The sequence below is a fragment of the Mus pahari genome, chromosome 14, assembly GCF_900095145.1.
Source record: "Mus pahari chromosome 14, PAHARI_EIJ_v1.1, whole genome shotgun sequence".
Lineage (NCBI taxonomy): Eukaryota > Metazoa > Chordata > Mammalia > Rodentia > Muridae > Mus > Mus pahari.
In genome coordinates, this window is record NC_034603.1 from 39,986,058 (window position 1) to 40,011,098 (window position 25,041).

At 42.2% G+C, this 25,041-nt stretch overlaps 1 protein-coding gene across 11 annotated transcripts in view; it reads right to left on the bottom strand.

Moving 5' to 3' along the window:
* Kiaa0753 (KIAA0753 ortholog) overlaps window positions 1-25,041 on the bottom strand; it is a 51,919-nt gene that overhangs the window by 19,259 nt on the left and 7,619 nt on the right. For 8 of the 11 annotated variants that reach the window (XR_003845153.1, XM_029546351.1, XM_021213038.2 and 5 more), the window contains exons 3-12: window positions 23,524-24,124; window positions 20,972-21,078; window positions 19,718-19,780; window positions 17,266-17,481; window positions 15,380-15,590; window positions 6,667-6,890; window positions 3,940-4,106; window positions 2,139-2,258; window positions 971-1,060; window positions 687-776 (exon numbers count right to left, since the gene is read on the bottom strand). Coding sequence is in view for 10 of the 11 variants with exons in the window: in XM_029546351.1 (XP_029402211.1) it covers window positions 687-776; window positions 971-1,060; window positions 2,139-2,258; window positions 3,940-4,106; window positions 6,667-6,890; window positions 15,380-15,590; window positions 17,266-17,481; window positions 19,718-19,780; window positions 20,972-21,078; window positions 23,524-24,124 (1,889 nt within the window). In the remaining variant the exon portion in view is untranslated. Of the gene's footprint in view, window positions 1-686; window positions 777-970; window positions 1,061-2,138; window positions 2,259-3,939; window positions 4,107-6,666; window positions 6,891-15,379; window positions 15,591-17,265; window positions 17,482-19,717; window positions 19,781-20,971; window positions 21,079-23,523; window positions 24,125-25,041 lie in introns of those variants that run through there. The other 3 variants (XM_029546353.1, XM_029546357.1, XM_029546354.1) reach the window with 3 other exon arrangements.

Genomic DNA, 25,041 nt, shown 5'->3' on the forward strand with positions numbered 1-25,041 from the left:
TGTGTAGCCCTGACTGTCCTGGAACTCATTCTGTAGACCAGGCTGGCCTCGAACTCAGAAATCTGCCTGCCTCTGCCTCCCAAGTGCTGGGATTAAAAGCGTGCACTACCACCGCCCGGCAAGCAAATTTCTTTATTGTATGAATCAGGATATTATAAATGAACAACTGTGCATCGCCTCCTAAACTAATGATACTGTTGTAGAAGCTAAACCTCCTTTTCCAAAGGTACCTGATTCCCGAGTTCATCTTTTCATTACCTTTGTTCATAGCATCTACTGATGTTCGGGTAGTAGTATTGTTAGGTGATGAATAGGGAAAAGCAGCCTCATCTGAAAACCCCATCTGCATTCGGCTAAGGTGAGACAACAGCATCCACACTCATGATTCACAGACCATGCACATCCACATGATCTCTGCCCTCTGGAAGACTGGAATCCACCTAGCGCGGTGCCTTGGGATACAAGGCAGCAAACAAGAAGCCAACACAGAACACCCCCGAATCATACATACATGCTTTTGCAATTCTTCACACTCCATACACAACCAGGAAACCATGCCACAGTGCACGTGGAAACATGCAAACGCTCATTCATTCGATTACACACTCTTAGAGTTCCAACTATATAGATCAACAAAATCTATATAGGGACACATACCCTATCTTGCCCAGGTAACAGACATATACCTTAATTTTTGAAGTCTATCCATCTCTTCAGCTTTCAGTTCATCCAACTCTTTGGTTCTTCTAGAAGTCTCAGATTCAAGCCAACTGAGCCTAAAGGGCAGTGAAGTCACATCAACTCTTCTCAAAGCTAAGCCAGGATGCCCTTGGCTTCTATCTCGGCTCTCCTGAAGACTTTCTAGGTGGCTTTGAAGTCTTAAGGAGGCAGAAAGCCAGTAAGCACAGAAGCATGGCTGACATCAACAACCACGACTCACTTCTTGTTTACCTCAGGAACAAATACTCACCTCTGCTTTTGCTTTCTTTCCATTTTTTTGGCTTCCAATTCTTCTAGTTCCTTCAGTCTTTTGGAAGACTCAGCATCTGGCCAAGAAAGCCTAACAGGCAATACAAGGAGTCAAGGCAAACAAGCCTCAACGCCACAGGGTGTCATTACCACAGAAACAGCAGAAATAAGTCCCCTCCCTCTAACCCAGCACCAATCCTGGCTCTATTAAAGGACTCAAAAGTAATGTATCCTCTGTGTACCCATGAAAATTCCCACACCATGTTCCTATAAAAGGATATTTATGCTCAAAAGTACTTCAAGTTAGTATACACACAAGAAGGTACCAGCAAGAAAGGCAACCACCACTGATCTCAGGACATGTTACTTGTTTAGTCAAAGAAACAGCTCAGTGTAGGTGTTAATAAAGCCAAATAAAAACAAAAGAGGACATTAACTGTAAACAATTTTATTGTATGTGCCTGTCAAAGAGCTTTGATTCCCATGGTTGTGGCTCTGTGAATGTTACCTAACGGTCCACTCTTTTCCAAGGGCTGTAGATGGAGCTAGGCCTTCACGTACACAGCGGAGCTGCACCATACCCTGAGCTCCCCCAGCCCTAATACCCGCTTTCAATTTTGCTTTCCCATAATTGACAGGGTAATTTCAGCCAAACAAATGTAGAGCAAGCTGTTTCACTGCTGCCATCCTTGGAACACTCTCATTATACCCCTCACATTTATTCCTGCCTGTGCAAGTCCTGGTTTAATGTCGACCTCCCTGTGCGAAGCTTCATTCTCTGCAGCAAGAAGAAAACACTCCCTGTTCTGAACCTGCCCAGATCTTAGGGTGTATACCACATTCTATCTTCAATCACAGCTAATTACATGTATTTTCCACTGGCTGCAAATAAGAACTGGAATTATGGTCTTATTTGCTCTTTTAAAAAGTACATAAAGCATACAACTGTGCCATATACAAATTGGCAAATGACATACACAGAAGTTTTTGAATGAATGAAATAAGAAGAATAAAAGTATGGTGGGCCTATAGTAACTTGGAGAGTGTAATAGGGAAGTCCAACAATCTAATTTTAAATAATCATCTTTAGACAGTGGAAAGACAAGAGCACTTTGCTTCAGAGTCTGTATTAATGGAACCCTTTAATTTTGAGAATTGCTAATACAAACCTGGCTGCTTCTTGCTCAGCATCACCTCTCAGCTGACTTTCCTTGTGGGTATCCTCTTGCTGTTGGGACTGCTCCTTTGCAGCATCTCTGGGGCTGTTCTTCACCTTCAGCCATGCAGCACTATGTGGAATGAAAAAGCACGCCTTTTGTAGTCATTCACCCACCCACTGTGACTCATCATCCTAAAAGAACCGTGTGATGCTGACCTACAGCTCAGAGCCTGGTGCCTGCATAGAAAAGTGAACGCGAGGATCCTCCAGCTCTCATGCGGAGAAGACCCCTTGGCTTCAAGAAGCAGTCACTGTTTCAATTAAAATTAAAAAACAAAAAAACAACAAAAAACCAAAACTGTCACAGAATAAAGGATGTACTTCAACAAAACCTGCTTTAAATATATAAATAGGAGTCACTAATAATATCTCAGGTCACATTCCTCTAAGTGTCTGTGTTAGGTCTCACATAGCACTCTGACCCAGGAAGCCTTACCTGCCTCACATTTCCACCCACCATACATACATACTGCCTAGATCAGTGGTTCTCAACCTTCCTAATGCTGTGACCCTTTAATACAGTTCCTTGTAGTGTGGTGACCCAATTATAAAGTTATTTCATTGCTACTTCATAACTGTAATTTTTTCTGTTATGAATCATAATGTAAATATCTGATATGCAAGATACTGGATATGTGATCCCTGGGAAAGGGTCATTTGATCCCAAAGGGGTCATGAACCACAGGTTGAGAAACTGTAGTCTAGCAGCTATTGTGCATGTAGTTGCAGTATAAACTTCAGTCTGTTGATGTTTTAGATTACCAACTCAGTTTATATCCCAGTAGTGACATGCATAAATCAAAGAAATCAAGCAAAGTCATGAAAGTAAAAAACAAAAACAAAAAAAAAATAAAGGAAAAAAAAACCCAGAGTCAGGTCAGAAGAGCCAGCTTTTGGTCACATAAGCCTCTCTGATCAGCGCTTGTTCCCCTTCCTCTCCAGGCTGAGGGGAGCATGCACACCACCACAGACTCACACCATGCACAGCCTGAGAGCCAGGCTGCTCACCCCAGCAAGGTGGCCCTTCCAGCTAGTCAGCCCCTCGTCCTGTGCTTTCTCAATTGCTATTTGTCTCCTCCCTTCCCCTGCTGGACCCTCTAGTGCTTTCTACAGAGCTTTCCCCCACTCCCAAGTCTTGGCAAACAAGCTCCCTTTCATCTTTAGCCACCTACCTCCTAGCCTGATTCAAACTGCACCCTGCTCGCTCCCCTGGAGGACAGAACCTTCTCTCTGGCCCTATGGCATAGACAGCAACTTCGCTGTCCTTATGCTATGAGTGTGGGTAACAAGACAGTAATGTCAGCACTACAATGACTAGCTCCTGCAGGTGGGGCAAAGTCAGGCAAATATGGATGAGCTCAGAGTTCACAGCTTTCTTGACTTGGAATTAAAATTATTTAAAAATATTTATTCATTTAGCATAAGTGAATGCCCATTATGTGTAGGCACTGGATATTAAGACATAAGAGAGATACAATGCCAAGCCTTGGGTAAGCACAATCTGTTGGTAGAGCAGACAACACAGCATAGAATCCTTCCTACACTGACATAGGCCCACTGGACACCAAGGTGCTCCACCCACCCACGGACAGGTACAAAAAGAAGCCAGCAAACTTCTAGACAAAAACCTCAGGCATCACTCATACAAATAAGGATTTCCAATTGAGGGGAAGAATGAAACCTACTAGTTCATCTGCTCTAACATGAAGAAAATAGTCATATAAACCCAGGGTCCTTGAATTTTTGCATACCATTTAGGAGAGGCTGGTGGGGATGTGGGGTTTGGAGGTATCCAAGGAGCCCTATGGTCTTTCACAGGCTGTCGGTTCATTTTTAATCTAGATGACACTGTTGTCTGCTGCAACCTGCTTTTGCTGTAAGGTTGGTTTGACCGATTTCTTTCAGATATGTGGAGTCCCTGTAAGAAGTAAACATGCATTACAAAGCCAGACAAGTATCAAAGACACTGTAGCTTCAACCTCTGCCTCACTGGAGTTCCTGGTGCCTCTTTGCTATTCATTCATGCATTCTGAAAGCTACTGCATGAGGGAACAAGAGGGAATAAGAGAAGAATATCACTCACACTGAAGGGTGGGCCTGGAATCCTTGGCTTTTCCACATCTGTATATAAAATGTTTATTATCTTTTTCCTTAATTAAATCTTCCTTTCTAGAAGTCCATGCTTATTTATAGGTAAATTACAAAATATTCTTGCCTAAAATACTTAACCTTTCTAATCACAATCAATCACAAAATTTCAAATACCCACTGGGCATGAAGCTGAGAAGAACATCCAAGTAGAATTTTCTCTTATAGGCTCAATCCTGACTTCCCAATGACCTCATTACAAGTTTGTTTGGGAAGGAATAAGGATGTGATCCCAATCCATGACCTGTCAGTTACTGACTGTGCTCATCTGTGCTTGTGGTCTTGACGCAAACTAGAGTCCTCTACAAAAAGGAATTTCAAATGAGAAAGGAAGAAACTACAGCAGACTGGCTTCTAGGCAAGTCTGGGGCATTTTCTTGATTAATGACTGACGGGAAAGACGCCAGCTCACCGTGAACAATGTCCCTCTAAGGCACTGTGGGCTCGGCAATCCATGGTGAGCAAGTCAGTAAGACGATTCCTCCATGGTCTCTTGCTTCAGTTCCTGCCTGGAACTCCTACCCTGGCTTCCCTTCATGACTAAAAATATTCTTCCACAGTTTGGTGGATTTTCCCCACAATAATAGAAAGGAAACTAAGACACTAGTATGCCGAAATTTCCTTTTCCAAGGCCATGTGGCAATACCCATGTGCTACAGAAGCCTCCAGACAGCACTACTGAGAGACAGTTACTGCAGTAAGTACATTCAGACCAGAGGTGCTCATCCCCCCAGGTTTCCATTGCAGGACTATAAGGAAGTTCTACTGTTGTTGATATTTAATTTTTTAATTAATTAATTTCATGTGTATGGGTACTTTGTCGGCACCACTTGCATGCCTGGTGCCTATGGAGGTCAGAAGAGGACACCAGATATCCTGAAATTGGAATTACAGATGTGAGCCACCACGTGAGTGCTGGGAATCAAACCCCAGTCCTCTGGAAGAGCAGTCCGTGATAAACTACTGAACAATCTCTTCAGCCCCATAAGGAAGTTTTAGATAGACGCTTAAAATATAAGATAGTTTCAGATCACAAGTTCTAACTACAAAGCTAATTCCTCAAGCCATATTAAAAAGCACTCACCTAAAGTGACCCTTTAATATTCAGTGACTATAATAGATCAGTATTTATCCTTAGTAGAAATATAATCTTTTAAAAATAATTGTATGTTGTCACAGACGGGCCTCACTTTGATCCCTGATCTGTGTGGAACTGGGTCTCTTGGTTGCAGGTGAGCAAGGATTCGGCAAATGAGTGACAGACAGTCCACACAAGAGAGGGTGTAGAACTGAATGCATTCTCATAAAGTGAACACCAATGTTATAAAGTTCAGAGAACAAAGGGGTAGGATGTCACAGTAGGCAAAGTACATTGAAGTTACTTGACACAAAACAGAGGAATGACTTCAAAGGGACTTACAGGAGCCAGGTAATGTTTACGGTTAAGATAAAGCAGTTCTGCCTAGGGTCAGCTAAAGACAGGTAAGGATTTCACACCNTAGTCACAATTTGTGCTNCTCCTTTGAGCCTTGTGAAAGCTAGCACCAGGGGGTTCCGCACTAGCAGACCTTCTCATGAATAATGCAATACCACAACCCCCCTATTTCCTAGGCCTTGGTAAATACTGAATTCCCAGCTCCTGGCTTTAAGGAATTTTTAGGACTTTGGAACACAGATGGGAACTTTACCTATGGTAAAAATTCAATCTTTAAAGGCATTAATAATATTGAAAGAGAGCATACACCATACTAGCATGCGGATAGGGTTCGTGTATATAGATTATTGGAAATGCCAGGACTCCAGGAGGCTGAATCTCCTTGAGACTCTTTTTTCCTCATGACTCCTCCAGGTTTTTAGACCTTTGTGAGTCACTACTAGAGTGGCCATGGCAGTATGTGTTTTACCTCATGAATGTCTGTGCACCACATGTGCCTGTGGAGGCCAGAAGTGGGCACTGGACCCCCTAGAACTGGAGTTACAGATACCTGTGAGCCACTATGTGGATGTTGGGAGCCTAATCTTGGGTCTTCTAGAAGGGTACTAAGTACCATTAAAACCACGGAGCCACTGTCAGTCCCAGAAACAACATATCCCACTAACCACTCAGAACAGATCTTAAATCTGCTCAACTCTTACACTTTCAAATATTGAATTTTAAGACAAGAATCCTAATTATGACCATGGTATTAAGCTAGTTAGGATCTTACTGACACAGGAAAGGATATCCATCTGCCCCAAAACAAATGCTGGTCCCAACCCTTACTAGCTTGTATGACCTTGGACAATATCAGATGAATATAAATGGGTCACAAGAAAGAAAGACTTCGTACCTGCTGTGGTCTGGCTGACTCCAAAGTATCTTTCTTCCTAAATGGCATGTACCCTGTCAAGGTCTTCTTTCTCACTGCCTGTGGTTTTGCTGGGGTTAATGTTTCATCCTTGAAGTCTGTACCATTGTCCAATATACAGGGGGCTTCTTCTGGAAGAATATCTGCATCCAACACATCCAGTTCACTCTCCAGCCTCTGAAGCTCCCCATCAGGCTGACACACATCTACACAAAGATTTCATAGGAGAAATTCTACTTAAGCCACACAGGGGAAATGACTGCAAAGCACATAAGATCTAATCTCAAGCCTGGCACCATGAAAAGCATGGAGCTCTTTTGCCACACCTACCACCTCCTTAGCAATACCCCCACAGGCATCCAATGTCCAAGCATCATGACCAGCCCCCTCAATGTCAGGACCACATTTACTGACATTAAGGCACAGTTTTGGTCTGTGGTTTTAATTCTGTAATATTTTGTAAAATCTTGTTCCTACCCAGGTTGGCCTCTCTAGATTTCTTGACTTTAAGAAACTCCCCTCACTAGTGCCCTGCTGATCTCAGTCACATTTCCACTGGGTTGCCAAACTGTCTATGCTGGCTAGATTTATGTCAATTTGACACTAACTAGAGTCATCTGAATGGAGGGGACCTCAATTGAAAGACAGTGCCTCCATAAGATCCAGCTGTGGGACAGTTTCTTATTTAGTGATTAAGGGAGAAGCACTGGCCCATTGTGGGTGGGGCCATCCCTGGGCTGGTGATCCTGGGTTCTATAGCAGGCTAAACAAGTCAAAATGAGCAAGCCATGAGCAAGCCAGTAAGCAGCACTCCTTCACAGCCTCCGCATCAGCTCCTGCCTCTAGGTTCCTGTCCCATGAGTTATCCTTCCCACCCCGCTCCCCTGCTGCTTTAATGATGAACTGTTATATGGAACTGTGAACAAAATAAACTCTTCCCTTCTCAAGTTGCTTTTCATCATGCTGTTTCAGCACAGTAACAGTAACCCTCACTAAGATGCTGTCTTTCTAAAATGGAAATACTGCAGCCAGAGATAGCAGTGGTCAAAGGCACTTTATGCTCTTTCACAGGACCTGGGTTCGGTTCCCAGCACTTACACAGGGGCTCAAATCCATCCTAAATCTCACTTCCAGGGCTTCAGATGCCTTCTTCTCAACTCCATGGGCACTGCATGCACAAGAGCACAGACATATGTGCAGGCAAAACACTCATCCACCACATGTATGCCAAGTACCCTTGGATCTTCTGGAACTGGAGTTATAGATAGCTATCAGCTACCATGTGGGTACTGGAAACCAAACCCAGATTCTCTGGAAGAGCAGCCAGTGCTCTTAACCACTGAGCCATCTCTCCATCCTCAGATTGAAAACATCTTGGTTTGTTTGTTTGTTTGTTTTTCTAGGCAGAGTTTCTCTGTGTGGCCCCTGGTGTCCTGGAACTCAGAGATCCACTCGCCTCTGTCTCTAGAGTGCTAGGATTAAAGGTGTGTGCCACCATGCCCAGCTCTGAAAACTTGTTTCAGCATGTGGGAGGCTCTGAGATCCAGTCCTAGAACCACAAACAACAACAAACATACAAATACACAAAATCAAAAACTCCAAGAAAATGAGGAGGAAATCTAATGAAAAAACACATCGGAATTTCACATTAAACATTACAAAGCTTTTATTTTATTTTTGCAGTGCTGGAACTATATTCCTAACCATTGAATGGACATAAAAGAAATCAAGTTTTCTTTATTGACTGAGCATTGTAATCATGTCAGTTCCCCACCAAGTGATCTACAATTTCAAATGCATATCAAATTAAAAATATTTGTGTATGTAAATAGATTGATCCAGTGGGGTATCATAGCACACACCTTTATTTCCAGCACTAGCAAGAGGCAAGAGGCAAGAGGCAAGAGGCAAGAGGCAAGAGGCAAGAGGCAAGAGGCAAGAGGCAAGAGGCAAGAGGCAAGAGGCAAGAGGCAANGGCAAGAGGCAAGAGGCAAGAGGCAAGAGGCAAGAGGCAAGAGGCAAGAGGCAAGAGGCAAGAGGCAAGAGGCAAGAGGCAAGAGGCAAGAGGCAGAGGCAAGAGGCAAGAGGCAAGAGGCAGAGGCAGGCAGATCTCTGAGTTTGAGGTGAGTCTTATAAACAGAGAGTCCCAGGTCAGTAAGGACTCAATAGTTGGTCTCAACCCAAAAACAAACAAGCAAACAAGCAAAACTTAAACAAAACGATCCTAAAATTCTTATGAAGGAACTCAGAAATTAAGAGCACTTGTTTTGTTTTGTTTTGTTTTTTTCTTTTCATAAGACCCTGGTTAGGTTCCCAGCACCCACAAGATGATTCCTAGCAATCTATAACTACAGTTCCAGGTAATCTAATGCCCTCTTCTGACCCCTCTGAGGGCACCATGCATGCATGTGGTACACATATGCCCATGCAGGCAAAACATTCACGCATAACATAGTAACTCAAAATTTAAAGATCCATATGAAGAGTAAAATTCTAAAACTTAATCCAACAAATTTGAAAAGCAACAAAAAATGGGAAATAAAATGGAGGCAGGAGTCTTTCTTGCCCAGAGACAGGAATCTTAGTAAGGCAGTGTGGAGTGATTCAGGGACCAATGGCAGAGGATGGGAGCCACAGATCAGCAGATGTGGACTGAGGACTACTACTGTCCACACATGGAAACCAAAGTGGAGTCACAAACAGCATGAAGTCCTTCAGAACTTTAAGAACAATAGGAGAATACTATCATGTCATCAAGGCAGAAAAAACTGTCTTAAGTTCAAATATGATACCAACTTACTAGAGTTTATTTATACTGAACTACAGCTCTTGATAAAAAATAAAAATAAAAAAAAACACCATAGCAAATCAGCCAAATCTGGAAGGGAATCCCTGAAATATGTGTCATTAACACGGTATCAGTACCCAGGTGATATAAAGAACTTTTACAAATCTATATAGGAAATAAGCAGTTCTACAGAGGAATGAGCAAAGCATAGAAGCTGCAAACTAGGCAGAAAGGCAGGTGGTCAATAAAAGCATGAAAAATGATCAACAGCCAGGTGATGGCACACACCTGCGATACCAGCACTCATGAAGCAGAGACAGGTGGACCTCTCTCTATGAGTTTACAGCCAACCTGGTCTACAGAGTGAGCTGTAGGGCAGCCAAGGCTACATGGAAACCCTGACTCAAAAAAAAAAAAAATGATGATGAACTTCATTTAATAATCACGAAATCAAGCCGTAAGCTAGGATTCTCCCATTAGGATGGGGAAGTGTGAAGCACGACACAACTGTAAATGAGGAAGGCGGAGACTCAGAAGCCAGCAGTGTGGAAGTGAAGGGCTTAACTCCCCAGAAGAGTGGCTCCATCAATGCCCTCCAAGGCTGAAGATTCTCAGTATAGCTGCTGAGTTACAGGCATGCTCGCTCGGCCCAGGGAGCTTGCATATGTAAACACAGAGAGGAGGCATCAGCTTTGACGTCACCCTGTCACTGTTTATAGAAGCAGAACCAGCCATGCATAATGGCACGGTGACATTTTTGTGTATTCTCAGCTACTCAAGAGGTGTAAGAGAAGATCGCTCAGTCCCAGAAGTTCTGGCCATCCTGGTCAACATAGCGAGACCTTGTACCACACACAAAGACTGATGGCAGAAAACTGGGAACCCAAGGGTTTGTTAATGTGTATGAAGAGATGAAAATTATTTATGGTTTATCCATACAAAGGAGACCCATTTAAGAGTTAAATAGTTAGAATCCTCTGATCTGGGAATGTAGATCAGAGGTGTTCAGCTTTTCTACTATAAGGCCCTGGGTTTGAACTCTAGCACTGGAAAAATTAGACTTCACCTATTAATGTGAATAAGTCTTACTAATTTAAAAAATAATGGTATTACAGGTTGACATATACTAATGGCGCATGTGTGAAGCAGTATGTTACAGACATTCGCATAAGCAGCTCAGACATAAAAGAGAAGAGGCTTATAATGGAAACCTCTAGAAAGGGGAGGGAGAACATGGAATGGGGGGAGGTGTACAAGAGACTTTAATAGCACCTGTCACACTTAAAAAAAAAAATCCAGAGTAAAATGTTTTAAACTACATAGTAGATATAGGGTATTTATTATTTTTATCCTTTTTATTTGAATTGAACCAACCATGACTGGGAAAAAAAAATCACTGAACAGATTCCTAATGACATTCAGCTATATTCATAGATTGGTACCTAGTCCAACTGTCATCAGAGAGGCTTCACCCAGCAACTGATGGAAACAGATGCAGGGACTCACGCTAAGCGGAGCTTAGAGAATCCCTCAGAAGAGGGGGAGGAAGGATTACAGGAACCAGAGGGGTCAAGGACACCATAAGAAAACTCACAGAATCAACTATCTGGGCTCATAGGAGCTCACAGAAACCGAACCAACAACCAGAGAGCCTGCATGGGACTGACCTAGGCTCTGTGCATATGTCACAATTGTGTAGCTTGGTCTTCTTTGGGGACTCACAGTGTGAGTAGGGGGCTGCTCTGATTCTTTTTTGCCTGCCTTTGGGACCCTTTTCCTCATACTGGGGTGCCTCACCAGCCTTAATACAAGGGAAGGTGGCTAGTCTTACAGCAACTTGATATGCAATGTTTAGTTGATACTCATGGGAGGCCTGCCTTTTCTGAAGGGAAACAGAGGAGGAGTGAATTTGGGTGGGTAGAGGGTAGGGACTGGGAGGAGAGAAAGGAGGGAAGGAGGGAACACTGTAGTTGGGATGTAAAGTGTGTGTGTGTGTGTGTGTGTGTGTGTGTGTGTGTGTGTGTGTGTTTGAACCAAAGGAAAGCTTTATTGAGATTCTCCTTTAGCAATAGTAAGTCAGGACCCAGATTTCCCCATACCACTGTTCTCCTTTGATGGTCTCAAAGCTCAGTCAGTTTCACAGCAAGTATTACAAAGCAGAACAGAAGAATGCCAGGACTAACTCCTGTTACTCAATCTATAGCTTAGTAACTCCCAAGATTACATCTATTGAAGCAACGCTGGCTGTTAGGTCCTGACACCTTTTCAGATGTGAATGCATCAATCAGACAGCAAATGCCGTGCAAATCCACAGGAAGCTGAGTCTGAGGACATTGCTGCCAGCAGCGTGGCAGCCACCAGCCTTCCTCACTCAGTATACTAATGCAATCAGTAGTCAGAAGTCTCTAAGAAATGCACTAGCCAACAATTACTCAAATCACAAGGAAGCCGACCCAATTAGGCTCAATCATAAATCCCAAATGATGCAGAGACATTTTCCCTCCCTTTGGGCTCCCCATAATATCTGAGGTATTGGGTAGGGAGCAGGAAGTAAGACTGAAGAATTAGGAACAGGAAGAGTGCTATCTAAAATAGAAAGAGAAAAATGTGACCTGAACAATCTTAAGAACAAGAATAACAAAGCTATTATATATTATATATATTATATATAATATAATAATATATAATATAATATATTAATATTATATATTATATATATATTATAATAACAAAGATCCCCACACTGCTCCCAGAAGCAAGTGCATAGCACCTGAGAACTGGCTACCCATATCCTAGTTTCACTTCATAGTACATGTTTGGTACAGAATTCACATCCATGTGCCTGCCAGAGCAGGCAGGACAGGATCACTAAATTCTTCAGGGGAGGAAAACAAATGAAGCATTTGTTCAAGGTCACAAGGAGAATGAGTGGGAGCCAAGTCTCCTGCATTCTGCACATCCCCCACACTCAAGGAAGGGTAGAGCATAGGCAGGGCTTGTGTTATAATCAACCCTGCCCCTGTGTTGAGAGCCCCATAGCTGCTTACACTGTGGGCTTCAGAGAGCTTTGGGGTTGCTGTATACATGGAAGTGCTTGGAAGTAGTGTGCCCTTTCCCACACTCCTGGCCTTAAGTACCTCCTATCTGGTTATCCGCCTGTGTCCTGTGTGATAGGTAGCCTTTGTCCTGGGTATATGTGAGTTGGGTGAGCAATCCCACCAAGCCTAGATTTCGAATGGCAAGCGACTACCTAAGACCTGCAACTGGTATCTCAAGTGGGGCTGTCTTCTGGAACTGAGCCTTCCGTCTGTGGACTGGACCCTACTCCACCAGTGAGAACTGAGCTGAAGAACCTCCCCACACCCTCAATGAGCTGCCCCTCCTGTCATCACTCAGGGCTCCATGGAGGCTACAGGTGAAACACTATGCTGTACAAGGTCTACAGAAGAGCAAGGGATAGACAAATGCTCTAATAGATAGGAGACACTCATGTAAATTTCTGATCACAAGAAAAGAGAAATGACATAAAAAATGTTGACATAGTAAATTGCAATGAAGTGAAAGCCCCCAAACACTGGCAACTGAAAAACACAAAATAAGGTCAAAGAAAATTGAACACATTCTCTCGGCAAATATAAGGTTAAATATAGCCTCTACAACAGGGTTCAAAAAACCAGCAGTAGCGAGAATAGTGACGCATGCCTTTTATCCTAGCACCCAGGAAGCAGAGGCAGGCATATCCCTGTCAGTTCAAGACCATCCTGCTCTACACAGTGAGACTCTATCTGGTGGGGGAGGGGGATTAACTTCTGTCCTGAAGATAGCTCAGAAGAACATGTGCCTACCTCAGCACCCAGGCCAGGCCACTCACAACTGCCTGTAACTCCAGTCCCAGGGGCACTGCATACATATAATTAAAACCAAAACTAAAACATTTTTAGGAATCCAGTACATACAGGAGGCCAGGCGGGAGAGAGAGGACCACAGGCATTATTTCCGAGGTGCAGCCGCGCTACTACTGCAGGCAGTCAGTGCATAATGTGCACGGCACCCTCCTTCCGGGCACTAGCTCAGCAGTGGGGTGACACTCTGTACACTTCTCTATCTGTATCTTCTACCCCATTAAGAAAATGAAGCTTGAGCAGGGCATGGTGGCGCACGCCTTTAATCCCAGCACTCGGGAGGCAGAGGCAGGTGGATTTCTGAGTTTGAGGCCAGCCTGGTCTACAAAGTGAGTTCCAGGNTGAGGCCAGCCTGGTCTACAAAGTGAGTTCCAGGACAGCCAGGATTACACAGAGAAACCCTGTCTCGAAAAACCAAAAAAAAAAAAAAAAAAAAAAGAAAGAAAAAGAAAGAAAATGAAGCTTAGGGCCAGCAGATGGCTGAGAGGAGAAGAGAAACTTCCCATGCATTGACAGCCTGAGTTCAGTCCTTGGAACCGACCCATGGTGGACGAGGAGAACTGACTCCGCTAGGCAGTCCTCTTACTCCACACATATCCCTATCACCCCCACCCTCTCCCGCCTCTCCAACACTAGTTATAAATAAAATAGAACTTTTTTTTAGAAAGGAAAATTAGTTTACTGGTTTTACCCATAAATGTTTATAGATTATCTCATCTACTAGAAAATATCAAAAAGATCAAGCAACAAACCCCTTGATTACATCAAACCTAAAACATCAGTTTACAACACACATCACTGTTCATTAATGTTGCAATCGGTTACCAGACACATCCTTTAGCAGAATATTGCGGTTCATACCTGTAATCCCAGTACCCAGAAGCCTAACACATGAGGTTTGCAAAGTTCAAGGTCAGCCTCCATTTTATAGGCTGGCCTGGGCTACTAAGCCTCGTAGGCAGGATGGCTCTACCTCAGGGCTTGGGGGAGCAGCTCAAGGCTATGTTTGCCTGGATGTGCAAAGTCTGGATCTCTAGCTCTAAGGAAGAAAAGCTCCCTGGTTTCAGAAACCACAGCTGAACACAGTGTCATAAGAAAAACTTCAAGGCACTGCCAGATGTGGGGCTAATGCACAAACCCAACAACTTCCATTTAAGTAGCAATAACCAGTTTCATAATTAATAAAAATTTCATTTGCAACAGCAATAAAATCTGTAAGACAGAAAACTAGAAATATATGCAGCAAGGAACTTATAGAGCCCTATGTAGAAAGCCCTAACACTGGACTGAGGTATAGAAAAGAAGCTGGAATGGGCACTCATCTGTATGGCCATGGCCATCTCTTCCCCATGAGCTGGCACAGGCTGCTGACAACAGAGCCACCACTTCCCATGAGTTAACACAGACTCCAGCAGCATGCCCACACCTAATACACGCATTCTACATTTCTCAGAATGAGCAATGGCAAGCAAATCTTTAAAAAAATAACAAAGAAAAATGAATTGTCTTATCAAGTATTAAAATATAAGTAAAACTGATGGATTTGCCTACACAATTAAGTTTCTATAGAGGAAAGAAACCCCATAAACAAATTTCAAAGATAAGTGACTAAGTAGGAGAGGGATGAAGAATACAACAGAGATCTGCGCAGCAATAAGCACAGGTAAGGAGGCCGTGAACAGTCTCAGGAGGACAGAGCCTCAAGAGGCAACAGTGAGATGCCATTTCCCACTGAGAGGCTGGACACATTCAGCTCTTATTATATAAAATGACACTCAGCAAAACAGATGCATACACAGACTTTTAAGGGGTAAATTGGCAATCTACTCAAATGTGCATACCACACTACATGACAATCCCACTTCCCAGGATGAGGATACAGAAATGCACAGATGTCAAGTGCACATGTGTGTATCCACACACCAGTACAATACAGTCAGCTTACCAATAACTGTTTGGATTTCACAGAGCAAAATATCACACTGTAACATTTTGAGACATCTACCTGCAAGAAGTCTCTTCGCCACAGAAGGTCGACTGGCTTCCTGTGGGAATGTCTCCTTTGAGACCAAGGGGCTCCTCTCACTCTTGGGCAGTACAGTTGGCCATCTCTCTAAGATCTTTTGGCTACCAACAGGAAATCTGCTCCGAATTTCTGTGAAACATTTCTTTGCCTTTTTAGGTGACAATTTCTTTTCCAGGAGAGACTCCAAAGCCTGTCACAAAACAGTCATTATTCTCTTAGTTTATACCACTAGAGTATGATTTTAGTCACAACACTGAAAAATATCACCGTCCAGAGACAAGTCATTAAATGGCTGTCTCTAATGGTTAACAAGATGTTCCCATTATTCTAAAATTGATATTATTTACAACAGGGATTAATAAAAGTAATTTCCACAAGTTCTTTTACTAGTTTAGTTTGTTAAAGTCAACATGACCATTTTAAAGAGGCACCCTAACATTAAAATTCAGAATCACTACTTTGGAAACAAGCAGTCTTCAGATCATAACTGTATATGCTACATGTTAATTTTCATTTCAACAAAACTTCATGAACTCAAGTAGTGTTTTGTGTGGGTAAATACATACATTTTCATAAGCTAATGGAACTCTGTGGGTCCGCTGGCAATCTGCCCATGGCCATAATGGTAGGAGGTGTATGTCCCATCCCCTAGCACACCCACACTCATTACTAGGCAGTACCGGTCAGTACGAACTAAAGACAGCTGAGCACAGTCAGGGAGGCTGAGTTCAAAGGATCATATGGAAGCAAGCCAGCAGGTCAGGAAAGCAATCAACAAGTGTTTAATTTCCTACATTACCGAATACTTTCAAAACTAGGGACTATCTACATTATGCTTACAATGCATTGTTAAAGGTACTCTTGCTCAGAATATGGGGCAATCTCTTGAGATTCTTTCTAGGATTCAGAAGATAGGTCCTCTAGTTGAAATTATTTTATCCAGTAAATGTTTCTTGCAGGTAAGTTGAAAGAGCATGAATGACATGGTATGTATGATCTGCTGTCAAAGTTCTGAGATCTGCACTTGATGCTCACATTCCTGACAGTGAGCTCTGTCTACACGGATGTAACCGAAGCTACTAAGAGACATTTGCTAGACAACAGGACTACAAAGCAGAGCAGGTTTTAAGGACTAGAGCTAGTTATTAGTAATTAGATATGTCTTTCTTTCTGGAATTCTCTCTACCATGGACTCTTCCTCCAGGGCCAACAGCTTATTAATACAGGATTATATTTTCCTACTTATTGATGAAAGTGTATGAAAGAAATAATACTGGCATGGATGGCTAATTAGTTTCAGCTCTCAAGAGATCTCTTTAACCTTTGCTTTAAAAATAGCAATAATATAAATTAAATTAATACTAACCAATGTATTTGTAAGTCAGGTTACTGCAGCAAGGATAAAAGGCTACATTGTATTGTAATACTTTGCAAACCTATGAAGCTATAAAGCCAGAGTTCATTGCTAATGCAGTCTCTGTAACCAATGACAAATAAGATCTTTGTCCACTCCCATTAGAACAGCCACTTGTGGAATGCCAGATGTTTCCAGTCATCCCAAGATCTGAGATTCTTGCTTGCATATATCCTAAGTGTTTCTTTTCTAGAACCTCTCTAGATCAAATACTGGTAATTAAGCACTAATCTGAGAAAGCCATTTTCCTTTCCTTTCCTTTTTTATGTAATAAAATCAGAATGTAAAGACAAGAAAAATACAAACTTACGTTCTTTGCAAAGCACCAAGTTAGCAGGCAAGGCAGTAGTTTTGCCCTACAGTCTCACTGACTGGAACTAGAGAGAAGTCAGAGTTATTTCCCTGCTTGGAAACAACATCCTTTTAACAAAAACTGGAGTCCATTTCCTACCTCGATTTGCTGCAAGATGTCTATGACCACGTCTGGCACAGAAGGATCAGCATCCAGCTTGGCGGAACACAGAGACAGCTGACGAATAAGGCTGCCCAGCTCCCTACACCGAGCAGGAACTGGGTGCTCCCCTCGGTCGGTAAACTGAGTGACAAACACTTGCAAGGCCCGGATGGCTGCTCGATGAGCGGCTGCCAGCCTAGACACTGCCCATGACTGGCAACAAACAAGAAGCACGGGGTTACTTCAGGATCTGACTTCCTGAACCACAGCAAGCATTAAGACTATCTGGAGTCAAACACTGGAAGTAACTGGGACCAGTGAGATCCAAGCACCCAGGAACTCTGCAAGACCAGTGGTACAGGCTCCTAATGGTCTGGGCCGGTGCCCTGTGCAAACTCTGCAGCCAGTCCCACAACACCCAGAGGAAGATCCACTCCCAGGTGCTTTAACACACCCAGGACCATAGGACCATAGGATCCCAAGTCCCAGGAGCTTGGTCACACCAGGATCTCAGGGTCCCAGAGGCACCTTGACTCCCAGGAGCTCTGACACACCCAGGATCTCAGGATCATAGGATCTCAGAATCACAGGATCATAGAGACAGCTGAACTCTGAGGAGTTCTGACACAACTAGGATCACAGAAGGACAGGCCCCAGTCAGATATAGCCAGGGCAGGTAGCACTAGAGATGATCAAATAGCAGGAGGCAAGCATAAGAACATAAGCAACAGAAACCAAGGTTACTTGGCATCATCAGAATCCAATTCTCCCACCATAGCAAGTCTTGGATACACCATCACACCAGAAAAGCAAGATTCGGTTCTGAAATCACTTCTCATGATGGTGATAGGGGACTTTAAGAAGGTTATAAATAACTCCCTTAAAGAAATACAAGAGAACACAAGTAAACAGCTAGNAGCCCTTAAAGAGGAAACACAAAAATCCCTTAAAGAATAACAGGAAAACAAAAATCAAAGAGGTGAAGGAAATGAACAAAACCATCCAAGATCTAAAAATGGAAAGAGAAACAATAAAGAAATCACCAAAGGAGACAACCCTGGAGTCAGAAAACCTAGGAAAGAGATCAGGAGTCACAGATGCAAGCATCACCAACAGAATACAGGAGATAGAAGAGAGAATCTCAGGTGTGGAAGATACCATAGAAAACATTGACACAACAGTCAAAGAAAATGCAAAAAGCAAAAAGCTCCTAACTCGAAACATCCAGGAAATCCAGGACACCTAAGACCAAACCTAAGGATAATAGGTATAGAAGAGAGCAAAGAGTCCCAATTTAAAGGGCCAGTAAAAATCTTCAACAAAATGAGAAGAAAACTTCCCTAACCTAAAGAAAGAGTTGCCCATGAACATACAAGCCTACAGAACTCCAAATAGACTGAACCAGAAAAGACATTCCTCCTGTCACATGATACTCAACACACCAAATGCACTAAACAAAGAAAGAATATTAAAAGCAGTAAGGGGAAAAGGTTAACTAACATATAAAGGCAGACTTATCAGAATTACACCAGACTTCTCACCAGAGACTGTGAAGGCTAGAAGATCCTGGGCAGATGTCATACAGACCCTAAGAGAACACAAATGCCAGCCCAGGCTACTATACCCAGCAAAACTCTCAATCACCATAGATGGAGAAAACAAGATATTCCATGACAAAACCAAATTTACACAGTATCTTTCCACAAATCTAGCCCTACAAAGGATAATAGATGGAAAACACAAACACAAGGAGGGAAACTAGTCCCTAGAAAAAGTCAGAACGTAATCTTTCAACAAACTCAAAAGAAGATAGCCAAACAAATATGATTCTACCTCTAACAACAAAAATAACAGGAAGTAACACTTTTCCTTAATATCTCTTAACATCAATGGATTCAATTTCCCCAGAAAGACATAGACTAACAGACTGGATATGTAAACAGAACCCAACATTTTGCTACATACAGGAAATGCACCTCAGGGACAGACACTATCTCCGAATAAAAGGTTGGAAAACAATTTTCCAAGCAAATGATCCCAAGAAACAAGCTGGAGTAGACATTCTAATATCGAATAAAATCAACTTTCGACCAAAAGTTATCAAATAAATAAATAAGGAAGGACACTTTATATTGGTCAAAGGAAAAAATCTACCAAGATGAACTCTCAATTCTGAACATCTATGCTCCAAATGCAAGGGCAGCCACATTCATAAAAGAAACTTTACTAAAGCTCAAAGCACATATTACACCCCACACAATAACAGTGGGAGACTTCAACATCCCACTCTCAGCAATGGACAGATCATGGAAATAGAAACTAAACAGAGACATAGTGACCTGTCTATACCAGGAGTAACCACAGATCCTCCCTAACAGGTATACAGAAACACTGACTAAACACTGTAAATGTACTCTATTAATAACCATTCATTGGAATCATAACGTACCTTCTTAGTATGTTTAATTTTTTGTGGACTCAATTTATCCAATTCTTCCTGGATTTCTTTTACCTGTTTTATGAAAAGGGGGAAACAAAGCTTTTATGTCTGCCCATTGATCTTTCTTATAGAAAAACAGACCCTGGTTTATCCAAACATAATCCTTACTAACTCAAGTCACTTAAAAATAAGAAAAGGCTTCTCATTCATTTCCTATACCCCACTAACACCGACTGATTTCTGTTTCAAAATGGTTAACAGAACTATCCCTAGGTCCCCAGTGTAAGAACTGACCATGAATGACCAACAGAAGGATTAGCTTGCTCAGTCTTATGAGCCACACTAGAGACTTTTGCTTTCTACAAGGTGTACTAGTACAGCACCAGGAAGGCATAGACAGTGGTTATCTGAATTCTGGGCCAGCCAGGGCTACATGGTCAGACCCTTTCACACACCACACACACACACACACACACACACACACACACACAGAATCTGACATGGTAGATCTATGTTTCAGAACAATCTCAGCTAAAAATACATATAGCTTATGGTATAGCACTTGCTGAGAAAAGTTTTTGTGGCAATGGTGTAAAATAAGACCCAATATAGGATTCAAAAAAAAAAAATACATAAGAAAATCTAACTATGACATTTGCTTTTAAACAAACAAACAAAATATATCTTTTGGTTCAAGCAATGAAAACCAACATGTAACTTCAAATGACCAAAATGGGTTTAAAGGTTTATTAACAAATAAAAGTTAAAGTTAAAACAAACTTTAAAAAAAATCCATTATATATACATGCACAAAAATCCAACGCAAATGCATGTTTATTAATCACTAATTGTTTCTTGAAAGACAATATAGTCTTCAATCTCTATCATAAAATAAAGAGTAACCCATGTAATGAAACTACAACAGATAGAAAAGTCACTCTAAGACTCAGGCTGAGATGTACAAGCACTTTTTTAGAAGGAAAAATGTCTTTTAGTAGACTCAATCCTCTATGCCCCCAAAGTTAAAAACAACATGCTTATCACACACACACACACACACACACACACACACACACACACACACATCTTTCTGTCAAAAGAATGTGAATGACTAGTCCATAGGTTTAGGAAATTGACCCTGAAAATTCATTAGCGCTTATGTAGGGCCCTTTTGCTCATCTTTCTGTGACTAAGGGAAAACTGCAAGTCTCTAAGAAATTCACATGTAGGCCACTTGCTCCAACTCCCCTGGCTTTTCCATACCTGCTGCTGAAGAACATAGAGCATGCGGGCACAGCGGACGGCTTGCTCCTGTCTCCTGACTCGGATTCGGTGCTCTTCATCTGGATCCAAAGCCTCTTCTAGTCTGTCTGAAAGTATTTCCCCACATTAGGTTAAAAACCACACACAGACACTCTAAGTACTTAATGGAGTAATAGCTGACAAGTCTTACTAAGGAAGCAAAGAGGCTGCCTTAGCAGACTTAACTTCTAACAGCCAAGGCTGAGACTGAGTGAGTGATCTGTGCAGACTCAGGGAAAGAAGGAACACAAAGATGCTGGCAAGCTCTCCTGTGCACCAGAATTCACAAAAACAAATTCCAATAGACAGCAAGTTCACTATCTCAAAACTCTTTTATACTGAGCCAAAATGTACAATGCTTTCCCTGTTTTTCAAAAAAACAAATCTTTACTGGACTATTTTCATGTTAAGTGAGATTATTTTTATTGAATCATTTATCCTGAATCCAAATGAGAAATTCTTTCTCTAGCATTTTAAGATGGGAGTGCTAAAGTCATTTGGATGCCTAAGTGTCAAGCTACATGTCAGGAAACACACTCGTGTACACTGGCTCTCCATATTTCTGTAAAGATCACTGCAGTCCATTTCTGGAACCCTGCCCAGGGGAGAGCCAATCTATCCATCTCTTCTAGACTATTGTTTCCAAGTATACTTACACACATTCTTTTATAAAACGCTTAACAGACAAGCTTGATAAAAGCAATACTCTGCATGTGTAAATGTATTCTGAGTTTGATTTCCTCACTGACTGTTACACATGAGAGAGGGGATGAAGAGCAGCTCACCAAGCATGCATGGGCTTAGGACCCAGCACCAGTCAGGAAATGAGTCAAACAAGAATAATAAGGCAACTAGGCTGCTAAGAAAGGCAAAACTTTGAAGCCAGAAGTTGCACATACAGGTAAAAGTCACATGGGAGTCTCTAGGGCAAGTCATTGCCACCTCTATTTGAGTTACATAGTGGAGAGAAAATCCAAGCTTACATACCTGTAAGAACAGAAACAGGACCGGGTTCTGGCAGGAGTATTTAACTCCTCACCTTGACAGTGAGTCTAAAGCAGCCAGCGGGCTTGGGAAGCCTAAGTTTCTGAATCAGAATCTGAGACTGTGCATTCGCAGGTCTTCCTAATCATTTGTCCTTGTCAGGCATTTCTAGTATAGTCACCAACTCCTGGTGACCACTGAAATACTTAAATAAACAAAGTAACCCAGGCCAGCCTTGCCTCCACAGATCTTCTAAAACTCAGTTCTAAAGGGCCTGGTCTTAGGCCAGATCACCAGAGCATGAGACCTGAAAGCTCTGTTCCCTGGAGCTTGGCTTCTACCTAAAGCATCTGGTGGGGTTATGCTACACACCAACAGTAAGGGATAATGAGACACAAACCCCAATACTTCTAGGGTATTCTATGGAGATGTTCTGAATCACCCATGATGCTCAAGCTTTATAGGACATGCTCATTAGGAAGACTGGAGGAGACATTTTCTGGCTGTGTGAGGAAGCTGCTTTCCTCAGGAAACTGCATTTTGGTTTAGATGTTGCTGTCTGCAACTGGTGGCAGTCTCTCTGTAGCTAGTCCCCAGAGCTGGGGGATGAACCTGTACCTATCCTTAGTACATCTTTTTTTTTCTCCTACCTAGCCATATCCTCAGTGGAAGTTTTATCTTGTGTCAACCAACAGGAGCACATTTACGCTTTTCCTCTAACAAGCATATATATTTTAAACCTTAAATGCAAAATACAATTTTAGACTACGTACTATCCTAGTCCAAGAGCACCTCTTGCTACACAACTTTTCATGCCCCACTGGCTAAGAGCTGGGCTTGGTGGTCTACTTGTTGGCTATAGTAACCCTACTCTCCATTCCTGAATCTATTACTTCTCAAGGAAATGCTAAGACCCTGCCATTACTAACTACTGTGAAAATGGTATATGATGATTATACTTCTTCCCTTCTACCCTGTGGTCATATATGATGTGGGTTTATCTACAATATACATGTACTATAGTATGTTTTTAAGACTTATTTATTATTATACATAAGTACACTGTAGCTGTCAGACACACCAGAAGAGGGCATCAGATCTCATTACGGGTGGTTGTAAGCCACCATTTGGTTGCTGGGATCTGAACTCAGGACCTTTGGAAGAGCAGTCAGTGTCCTTACCCACTGAGCCATCTCGCCAGTCCATACTACAGTATTTTAAAGCAAATTAAAATAATTTTTCAAGAAGCAAATATGATAGGATGCTTTGTATGTAGGTGCTAGAGGTCAGGCAATCCATACACAGGAGGTGGGCAGAGCAAACTCATCAAAGAAAGGAGACCTATGTCAGACTCCAAGTCCAACAACTCTCTTGGAGTGGTTGCTAAGCTCTACTGAACCAACTAGCTCACAGGAGGCAGTGGAACTCAGCTTGTGAGTACACTGGGGAAGGGGGCCCAAACGAATGAATGCATTTAAATTATCCCAGGTCATGGCATCTCATCTAATGAAGAGGTGAGTTTTTCTCACCTTTTTTAGTTAGTGCTTCAATCTTACGAATACAACTGCTCAATTCCTTTTGGAGTCTCTGAACTTCCAGCAGACCTTTCTGTTCCCACAGGTTTTTGTTCTCCTCCATTCTGGGTTGCGGCTGAAGTCCTGGATCATGGGTAGGTGGTGAATTTGGCACAGTACGATCAGATCGTCCTGGATGAGATGTGTACACATACACTTTAGCACCTGAGCTGGAAAGGCTTACTTTGGACGGCTGGTGGCTGCAATGACAGACCTCCTGATTCTTTGAGTCTTTCCTTTCCACTTTGGTGTGCATACATTTGTGAGAGCTATGGGGCTGACTTCTGAGATGATCTTTCACGTGTTCTTCAAATTGTCTTCGTTTTACATCTCTCTTGGCTAGGTGGACAGCATAGCTAAGCCTCTCTTCTGATATGACAGAAAATGAGACAGAACTGCTTAATTCATTTCCAGCTTTAAAATCTAAGTCTTTACCATGATACAATTCATTGTATGAGTGTTTCAGTTTTTCAATTTTAATTCCATGTGGACAAGAGTACCGGACTGCCAAGTTGCTGGGATTTGTAGGAACATTCTTATTAAACTGCAGCTGGTTCTTTAAGAAATAAACAAAAGTAAGCTCACATTAGAAAAATAACATATTGCATAGCATACACACACATACATACACACACACACACACACACACACACACACACCACATTCTCACTCACTCACTCACTCCAGTGACCAATATTTTACCTAGAAGATTATTTGTATAAAGAGATATTTTCCTGATGTGCCCAGAGAACCACCTGTATACATGACATATAAGGTTCTCTAACTAAATCATCTAACCAACCAGCAAGTTCTTCAACTCTCAATTACAGATCTGCCCTGGTTCAGAACATCAAAGTTGAACAGGACACAGAGACCCTGGGTTAGAGCATTCTTAACAAAAGCCCCACAGGCATACACTACACAGCAGAGCGAAGCCAGTGGATGCCATCCCAGGTCTTACTGAGATTTCCATCTGGTCATTACACACTCCTTTACCCTGTGTCCATAAAGCATTTTGTTCACTTACCCAGGCTTACATAGACTTAAGTTCTTCCCAGAGTTCATCATAACAGACAGCCTTATGATGCTCTACGCTTAAGCATAAACATCCTTCTATATTCCTCATAGACTTTAAGACTACTTTCACTGTTGCATTTTCTAATCTTCAAAAACCAGCCTTTCAGGCTGAGCTACAATTGTATTGAACAAATAAGATTATTCTAGTTTTTCCACTAATAAGTATGTACAGGTGTGTATTTAAGATTTTGTTTTGTTTTTCTGTTTTTACATTATTTTCTTAGGTTAAGTAATATGTTCTAGGATTATCAAGTCAAGAGAAATAATTGCATGACTTTACAACTTAAAAGAGCCCCCCTCGGGGCTGGTGAGATGGCTCAGTGGGTAAGAGCACCCGACTGCTCTTCCAAAGGTCCGGAGTTCAAATCCCAGCAACCACATGGTGGCTCACAACCA